The sequence below is a fragment of the Myotis lucifugus genome, unplaced genomic scaffold (assembly GCF_000147115.1).
Source record: "Myotis lucifugus unplaced genomic scaffold, Myoluc2.0 scaffold_903, whole genome shotgun sequence".
Classification (NCBI taxonomy): Eukaryota; Metazoa; Chordata; class Mammalia; order Chiroptera; family Vespertilionidae; genus Myotis; species Myotis lucifugus.
In genome coordinates, this window is record NW_005871951.1 from 87,998 (window position 1) to 97,502 (window position 9,505).

Consider the following 9,505-nt stretch of genomic DNA (forward strand, 5'->3'; position numbering starts at 1 on the left):
CCTTGGCTCCTGGTTCGATGCTCAACCAACTGTGCCACACTTGGCCCGGCTCTCCCTTTTTACCTTCGTACAGGGTTCCATTAGGTGGATGTTCATAATTTATTTCACAGTCTCCTGTTACAGGTTTTAACTTTTCCCCCAATTTTATGACCAGGTGCTCCGTGTGACGTTCACACGCGTGCACACACCCCAGGGCACATTCCCGGAGGTGGCAGTGCATGTGTGACTTGGCTGGCTTTGGGCCAGTCGCCTCGTGTGGGTGTGGCTCCAGGTTAGACCCCTGTCAGCAGCGCAGTGGGGAGGTCGGTGCTCACAGGCCCCACCAGCACTGCCTGTGGGTGGCCCGGGTCTTGGCGCGTGGCCAGCCGGCCGGATGGACGGTGGCACCGGGTTTCCTTCTGCAGCGTTCCCGGGCTGTCTCCAGTCCGCCCTGAAATGCCCGGGTCCCTTCACTCTTAGTGGGCGAAGGTGGCAGCCACCCCTGGAAATGAAACCTCTTGAGGGACCCCTTGCTCACGGTGACTGTTACACTCGGGGACATGTTCACAGGGAGCTGTTTGAATCCCCAGCCTCGCTTCCCCGAACAGAACAGGCATTTGCAAATGGCCTTCAGGGGTGAGGATCAGCTGTCTCCCCCCACACCCCCACCCCCGATTTTTTTAAAAAATATATTTTATTGATTTTTTACAGAGAGGAAGGGAGAGAGATAGAGAGTTAGAAACATCGATGAGAGAGAAACATCGATCAGCTGCCTCCTGCACATCTCCTACTGGGGATGTGCCTGCAACCCAGGTACATGCCCTTGACCGGAATCGAACCTGGGACCTTTCAGTCCGCAGGCTGACGCTCTATCCACTGAGCCAAACCAGTTTCAGCTGTTTTTTTTTTTTTTTTAATCCTCAATGTTTTCCATTGATTCTAGAAAGAGAGGGATGGAGAGGGAGAGAGAGAGAAACATGGATGTGAGAGAAACAACCCGTTGCTATGACCGAACTGGCAACCTGGGCCTGTGCTCCGACCGGGAATTGAACCCAAGACTCTGGCCTCTGAGCGGCACCAGGCAGGGCTCAGCTGTCCTTTTGGTCTTGACATTTCCCTTCTCCTGGCTTTGTGCATCTGGGTTCCTCAAAAAGGGTTCTGCAGATATGCACACCCGCCCCAGGGGAAGAGGGAATCCTTGGGCGCCACCAAGTGGCCACCTGGGGTGCGACAAATATTGACTGGGTACCAAAGACACCCCGCTAGCCCCCAAGACTGTTTTCTGAATTCTGGGCCCATCTTTAGAGGAAGGCACCATCAGAAAGCACTGGAAGGGAGCGTGGCCTAGGAGAGGGTGGCTTCTGCGTTCGCTATTTAAAATATATATTTTTTAGATTTTTTCAATTATAGTTGCCATACAATGTGCATTTCAGGTGCACAACAGTGACTAGACATTTATATATCGCTGTTTAAAGTGCAAGCTGTTTGCCCTTGCCGGTTTGGCTCAGCGGATAGAACATCGGCCTGTGGACCAGAGGGTCCTGGGTTCGATTCCCATCAAGGGCATGTACCTCGGTTGCAGGCTCCTCCCGGCCCAGACCCTGGCCAGGGCTCCTGCAGGAGGCAACCAATCTGTGTGTTTCTCTCACATCGATATTTCTCTCTGTCTCTCCCTCTCTCTTCCACTCTCTCTAAAAACCACACACAAAAAAGGCGCAAGCTGTTTTACCACTGCCGTGTGCTTTGAGCACGCGTTTTCTCGGGGTGCCAGACCTACGAGTAAGCACCCACGTGGGCCCTGAGCTCAGAGTGTCTGTGTTTTGACAGTTGCTCCTAGTCCTGATCAGGGCACATGCCTAGGTTGCCGGTTTGGGTTCGATCCTGGTCAGGGCGCCCACAGGAGGGGAGGTAACCAATCGATGTTTCTCTCTCTTTTCCTCTCTGTCTCTCTCGCAAATCAACAAACATATCCACATATCCTCGGGTGAGGATTTTTTTTTAAAAAAGTGTCAAATTCTCTTTGTGTCCAGCTTAGTTTTGGGGCCCAGGGGGTCTTCCCCCGCCAAGGGCCTTCAGCTGTCCTACTCAGATACCCCAGATCCCCTCCCCGCCCAGCCTGACGGCGCTCTTACCCGTAGTCTCTGCTTTCTCCCTTCCTCCTCAACCAGGGCCTAGAGTCCATGCCAGCCTTTGTTAAGCAGAAAGTGAAGCCACCTGCATTACCGCGGGACGTGAGTCCAAGCGCAGCCTCCACCGGGTATCCAGGTGCCGACCAGGCCCTGGATGCCGCTGGTGGTCTTGGCCCAGATCAGACCTTGCCGGGACCCAGCGGATCAAGACACCCCTCCGAAGGGGAGCAAAAACTTCCCTCTGCTCCTGGGTTTCCTGCGCCCCAACTCGGAACTGAAGCTGATCAGCACAGGCCTGGAGAGCGGCCCAGCACAGCAGGTCTGAGAAGAGATGAACGGGACGCACACCCTGGCCCAGTTCGACAGGACTTGCACCCTGATGCTCCCGGGGGGATGACCCCCAGCCCGGGTCAAGTCGTGGACGCCAGGCCAGACCAACTGGGGCCAGGGCCACCTGGCCTGGATCAGCTTGAGTTTCAACCTCCTAGCGCTTACCCAGGTGGCCTCCCCTTCCGGCGGGGTCCGATGCCACCTGGGATGGAGGAACAGGGACCGGTTCTACCTGGCCTGGGTCAGCAGGATGTGGTGCCGCCGTGGGCACCTGCCAGAGACCAGCAAGGATTGGGACTCCCTAGTCCCGCACAGCCTGGCATGGTTCCACCTGGCGCACAACAGTTCGGTGTGAGATTTCCTGGCCCGGACCAACGTGCCATGGAGCGGCCTGCAATGGACGGGAGTGGTGTGGGACCCATTGGCACAGATGAGCATGGATTTCCAATATTTGGCATGGATCAACAAGGATTGGTTCCACCTTTTAGAGATCAGCAAGGTTTTGTACAGCCCGGTTTGGAAACGCCTGGCTTCATACAACCTGGCACACCGCAGTACAATGTGCTCCAACCTGGCGCAGCTCAGCCTGGCTTGGTCCCACCTGGTGCAGCTCAGCCTGGCTTGGTCCCACCTGGTGCAGGTCAGCCTGGTTTGGTCTCACCTGGTGCAGGCCAGCCTGGTTTGGTCCCACCTGGAGTTGATCAACGTGGTTTGGTACAGGCTGGTAAATATCCACCTGGTTTTGTACAGCCAGGTGCATATCCATATGGTTTGGCTCAACCTGGCGTCTATCCACATGGTTTGGTCCAGCCTGGTACATATCCACATGGTTTCATGCAGCCTGGTGTGGCAGGTCATCCTGGTTTAGTTCCACCTGGTGTAGGTCAACCTGGTTTAGTCCCACCTGGTGTAGGACAACCTGGTTTAATCCCACCTGGTGCAGGTCAACCTGGTTTAGTTCCACCTGGTGCAGGTCAACCTGGTTTAGTCCCACCTGGTGCAGGTCAACCTGGTTTAATCCCACCTGGTGTAGGTCAACCTGGTTTAGTTCCACCTGGTGCAGGTCAACCTGGTTTAGTCCCACCTGGTGCAGGTCAACCTGGTTTAGTCCAACCTGGTGCAGGTCAACCTGGTTTAGTCCCACCTGGTGTAGGACAACCTGGTTTAATCCCACCTGGTGTAGGTCAACCTAGTTTGGTCCCACCTGGTGCAGGTCAACCTGGTTTAGTCCAACCTGGTTTGGTCCAACCTGGAATGGATCAGCGTGGTTCAGTCCAACCTGGTGCAGGTCAGCCTGGTTTGGTCCAACCTGGAATGGATCAGCGTGGTTCAGTCCAACCTGGTGCAGGTCAGCCTGGTTTGGTCCAACCTGGAATGGATCAGCGTGGTTCAGTCCAACCTGGTGCAGGTCAGCCTGGTTTGGTCCAACCTGGAATGGATCAGCGTGGTTCAGTCCAACCTGGTGCAGATCAGCCTGGTTTGGTCCAACCTGGAGTTGATCAGCGTGATTTGGTACAGCCAGGTGCATATCCACCTGGTTTTGTACAGCCTGATATCGATCAGCAGGGTTTAGTGGAACCTGGACTAGATCAGCATGGTTTGAGGCAGCCTGGTGCTGATCACCAAGGCTTGGTACCATCAGGCGCAGAGCCTCATGGCTCTCCACGCCCATATCAGCATGGCCTGGCACCTCCTGGCAGAGATCAACAGGGTCAGGTGTCACCACGCCTATCCAGGCAAGGTTGGATGTCGCCTCGTATGGACCAAGAGGGTTTGGTACCAACAGACACTTATCAGCGAGGCATAGACCAGGGTGGTGCACGCCCAGAGCAGCAGCAATGGGTACCGCCTGACCTAGATCAGCGTGACCGTGCATCCTCTGTCCTAGACCCACATGGCCACACGTATCCTGGCCCTTACAGCCCAAGGTACTCGGGTGTCGATCCACATGACCAAGAACATTTGGATCCACAACAACGTAGCGGGTATACTCAGCCTCCCCCAACTCCCAACGTCCCCTGGGCTCAGAGCGTGGACTCCCTTAGCGAATCCAGGCGAGCCTCACAGGAACCGAGCACTATTGAGCCTAAGAAACACGATTCCCTGGAGAAAGTGGCTCCTAGCTTCCCCATTGCGGTGGAGACGTTCCGCCTGATGGGAGAGCTCATCGGCCTCTACTCGGAGCTCAAGGAGAACCTGAAGACCCTGGATGTGCAGAAAGCTGGTGAAACCGACCTGGAGAAGATCCAGTACCTGCTTGCGATGATGGGTGGGTAACACTTGCGTGGAGGAGAGACCACGTCTTCATTCTAAGTTGACTCCATCCCTTTCCCCACCTTTTCCCCTGGCGGCCACTCTTCTGCCCGAATCCCCCAAAATAGAATGTCTGCCTTTAGCCATTCTGGGTTCTCCTAGAGCAGGGGGTGGGAAACCTTTCTTTTCTGCCAAGGGCCATTTGGCTATTTATAATACCATTCGTGGGCCATACAGAATTGTCAACTTAAACACTAGCCTGCAAACATTTAATGAACTCACCTCTAATGCCTTGGCAGGGCCAGACCAAATGATTTCTCAGGCCGTGTGTGGCCCGCGGGCCGGACGATCCCCACCCCTCCTGGAGCCTTTAGGGTCTGAAAGAAGGAATTAAACCTTTGGAGTGAAGGAGCCTCAGGAGAAGAATGAGGCAGATCATGCCCCTGCCAGGCTCTCTGGAGAGCAGCTGGGGAAATGCTGGGGCAAAGGCAGCCAGCAGCATTGGGCGGGGGTCAGAGGAGAGGATGTTGAAGAAGCAAACGTAACCTTTGTCTATTCGCAGCTCTGGGTCCATTCACAGCTCTGGGTCCAGAGAATAATGGAGATTTTGGAGTTGGGTGCAAACTATAGACCAGTGGTCCCAAAGCCTTATAGGGTGTTAAGCCTTTGGTGGAGTTTTTATGGGCTGCGGACACTCCTGTCTCCTTTCTCCGTGCCCCTCCCCCGCCCCCAGTCCTGTGTTCTCTGGGGTAACTTCACTCCGGGGTGGGGGGAGGGGGGTGCTGGAAGTGGGGATTAGATGCCCACGGGGATCTAAGCCTTCGGACTCTGAGCGCCCATTTCCCATAGTCCAAAAGACCATCCCACCAGACCTGCAGGAGCAGCTGAAGTCCATCAAGACCCTGACCAAAGAGGTTCGGCAGGAAAAAGCAAAAGTGAGTGAGTGAGGGAGGGCCTGCCGCCGGGCCTTGGCGCCAGCGCCCCCCTGCCATTTGCCCGTGGATGGCCGGCAGTCCTGTCATCGCTACCAGCCCTTCAGGCGGGGAATGCGGCTGAGACTTTGCAGCGGTCACTCCCTGGGGGAAAACCTGGTGCTCGAAGCTGTGGGGTTTAGCTGAGCCCGTTCTCTCACGCGGCCATTGCCAGTGAAGGCCAGGCCAGCCCGCGGGCGCAGCGCTGGGACCCAGTGTGTGGGACTGTCGGGGGCCAGTGGTCATGGCGAGAGCTACCGGGTCTTCAGTTGTCACCTTTTTTTTATCCTCACCCAAGGATATTTTTGCATTGATTTCCAGAGAGTGTGGAAGGGAGAGGGAGAGACAGAGGGAGAGACATCCATGTGGGAGAGACATCGATGGGTTGCCTCCCACACTCGCCCCAAACAGGGCCTGGGAGCTGAGGTATGTGCCCCTGACGGGAATTGAACCTGCACCCTTCAGTCCGCGGCCTGATGCTCTACCCACTGAGCCAAACCAACTAGGGCTTTAGCTGTCTTTTTATTTATATATATATATATTCCTCATTAGAGGATATTTTTCCATTGATTTTTAGAGAGAATAGAAGGGAGAGGGACAGAGAGAGAGAGAGTAGCATTGATGTGATAGAGACACATTGATTGGTTGCCTCCTGCATGCGCCCTGACCAGGGCCAGGGATCGAGCCTGCAACCGAGGTACGAGGTACGTGCCCTTGACTGGAATCAAACCCAGGACCCTTCAGTTTGCAGGCTGACGCTCTACCCACTGAGCAACACCAGCCAGGACTTTAATTGTCTTCTTACTGAAGACTGTCTACTCCGTGGTCAGCAAACTGCGGCTCTTTGGCCCCTTGAGTGTGGCTCTTCCTAAGCCTTAGGAGTACCCTAATTAAGTTAATAACAATGTACCTACCTATATAGTTTAAGTTTAAAAAATTTGGCTCTCAAAAGAAATTTCAATCATTGTACTGTTGATATTTGGCTCTGTTGACTAATGAGTTTGCCAACCACTGGTCTACATCATGGGATGGAGAGAGGGTGGGAGGAAGGGAGAGAGGGAGGGAGGCCAAGGAGGGAGGGAGGGAGGGAGGGAGGGGGAGAACGAGGGAGGGAGGGAGGGATGTCAGGAAGGAACCTTGGCTTTTGTCAGCAGGTTGGATTAGGGTCAGGGACGGGAGGAGGGGCTCGCGAAGGCTGCAGGCACCCGCAGGAGGCAGAGCCCGGCCTGCCTGACCCACCTCTTCCATTGGATTTGTAGTTGGACAAGATACAGAGGTTCCTGGAGGGCGGAGGGCTGCCAGAAGTGGGGAAGGAGGTGGCAGCCGGTCCGCTGAGCTTCCAGCTGGGTCTCCTCAGGTAAATGCCCTGCCCCGGCCGACCCTGCTCTCAGCCGAGCAGCTGGGAGCCAGCCTGGTTGGCCCACACCCTGTCTCTGGCCTGGGTCGTGTCTGCTCTTCCGGTTGCCCACGTCTAGTGCAAGCTGCTGGTGGGAGTTTCCCAAGTTCCTGAAACAGCGCAGCACCAGGACTTGGAAGGGCTAGCTCCACACCCGCCCCCCCGCCCCCCCCCCCGCCCCGGCTCCCAAAAAGGAGCTCCTTCCACTGTCCCCAGGGGGAGATGGAAAGGAGGGCCCCAGGGCCCCTCTGCAGGGCCCGGCCCCGCCTGCCACAACGCACTGGGCACCACGGCTGGTACGGCAGGGCTTCAGGCTCCCAAGCAAGCTGGGAAAAGGCCCTGGTCCCTCCCCCTCCATTCCTTAGGCCGGGCCCCCCCACTGGGGCTGGGGGGGGAGCCAGGCCATCCCTTGGGCCCAATATGCCACGGGAACAACTTTCAAAAAGGGCTCTCCGACCCTGAGAGAGACCCAGAGCCGGGCAAGGTACACATGGAGAACTCCGGCTTCCTTAGGCCTCCCCTTTACCTGCGAAAACAGTGAAGAGGGCCGCGCTCTCGGCACAGGGACCAAGGCCTTCTCAGAACTGCTGTCCCCCTCCATCCTCCTGTGTGTGTGTGTGTCCGTGCCTCGCTCACTGCCTTGCGGCTGCCTTCTCGCCCGCACCAGTTGGACAAGCTCAGGACGATCATCGAGAACATGCTGGCCTCGTCGTCCACGCTGCTGACCATGAGCATGACCCGAGGAAGGCCCCAATCACCTTGATCCCTGGCCAGATTGACCCCAAGGCCACCTGCCCGGCCTGCAGCCTGGACCTGAGCCACCAGGTCAGCACGCTGGTGCAGCGCTACGAGCAGCTCCAGCACGTGGTCACCAGCCTGGCGGCCTCGCGGCCGTCCAAGAAAGCCAAGCTCCAGCGACAGGTGAGCCGCGGCTCCCTGGGCAGCTGCACGCGGCCGTCGGATACACCGCGCGGGGAGTGGCGGAGAGTCCCTCGGCTTAGTTTTCCATGATGGAGCCCCCAAAAGTCCCGTCCTCCCACAGGGTGCCAGCGAGTAGTGCTGGGGAGGCGGGGCCGTGGGCTGGGAGGGCACAGCTGGCTGTGGGTGGAGCAGGGCCCCCCCCAGCCGTGGGGGCACCGGCACAGCTTCAGGAAGCACCCACTCTCCCTCCCAGGCCCCTTCCCACTTCCCTCCGGAGGGCAGGCTTGCTGGCCGGTGGGGACGTGCCTCTTGGATCCTGGGCTCTGGTCAGCCCCGGGCAGGCGGGGAGGCTGTAGGGGGGGAGGCTGTAGCCCCCGTGGCCGCAGGGCAGCTCACCCCTGGCAGCTCACCCTTTTGAGCCGATCACCACACTGGCCGACATTGGCCGACCAGGCCCCCCAAGGAGGCAGGGTTGAGGCGGGGGTGGCGGGGGGGCACAGGCACAGAGAAAGCGTGGGAGCCTCCGGCTGTCGGAGGGACATCGGAGGCTGGCCAATCTGCTGGGTGATGTTGTTTTTTGTTTGTTTTTAATATATTTGTATTGATTTCAGAGAGGAAAGGAGAGGGAGAGAGAAATAACATCAGTGATGAGAGAGAATCATTGATCGGCTGCCTCCTGCACACTCCCCACTGGGTATGTGCCCGCAACCAAGGTAATGCCCTTGACCGGAATCGAACCTGGAACCCCTGAGTCCGCAGGCTGACACTCTATCCACTGAGCCACACCTGCCGGGCTGGGTGCTATTTTAAGGGTCAACTTCTCGGGGGGCAGCAGGACGGGCCTGGGGGGCCCCAGCCGCCTCTGTGAGCAGGTCCCTCCCGCCGCAGGACGAGGAGCTGCTGGGCCACGTGCAGAGCGCCATCCTGCAGGTGCAGGGCGACTGTGAGAAGCTCAACCTCATCACCGGCAACCTCATCGAGGACCATCGGCAGAAGCAGAAGGACATCGACGTGAGGGCTGCAGGGGGGCGGGGGGGGGGCAGCGTGCGGCGTGACCCCAGCCACCCCTGCCCTTCAGTTCCTTGCTCCTCATTCTCCCTTCCTTGGCCCCCCAGGTGTTGTACCAGGGTCTGGAGAAGCTGGAGAAGGAAAAGGTCAACAGGGGGCACCTGGAGTTGGAGATTGAAGTGGTAAGGGCCAGGCGGAGGGCCCTCCTGCCTGGGAGGTCAGAGGTGGAAGGGAGCCTGGGGGGAGGTGGGGTGGAGAGAGGATTTAGGCTCAGCGTCAGGGTGACGGCTCAGGGGCCCTCCACGGCCCTCTCCCATCGGGCGGCCTCCTCCTCTCTCCGGGCAGAAGGCCGACAAGAGCGCCCTGGAGGCCAAAGTGAGCCGCATGCAGTTTGATGCCACCACGGAGCAGCTGAACCACATGATGCAGGAGCTGGTGGCCAAGATGAGCGGGCAGGAGCGGGACTGGCAGAAGATGCTGGACGGCTCTGACCGAGATGACAGCCAGGTGAGGGCAGC

At 57.8% G+C, this 9,505-nt stretch overlaps 1 protein-coding gene across 1 annotated transcript in view; it reads left to right on the plus strand.

The window, feature by feature from the left end:
* The window catches only part of QRICH2 (glutamine rich 2), a 21,399-nt gene that overhangs the window by 6,030 nt on the left and 5,864 nt on the right, over positions 1-9,505 (plus strand). Inside the window, 9 exon segments of the mRNA XM_023747546.1 lie at positions 2,148-4,707; positions 5,541-5,626; positions 6,922-7,019; positions 7,597-7,669; positions 7,726-7,792; positions 7,795-7,979; positions 8,868-8,990; positions 9,095-9,169; positions 9,333-9,494. Of these exon segments, the coding sequence (XP_023603314.1) occupies positions 2,148-4,707; positions 5,541-5,626; positions 6,922-7,019; positions 7,597-7,669; positions 7,726-7,792; positions 7,795-7,979; positions 8,868-8,990; positions 9,095-9,169; positions 9,333-9,494 (3,429 nt within the window).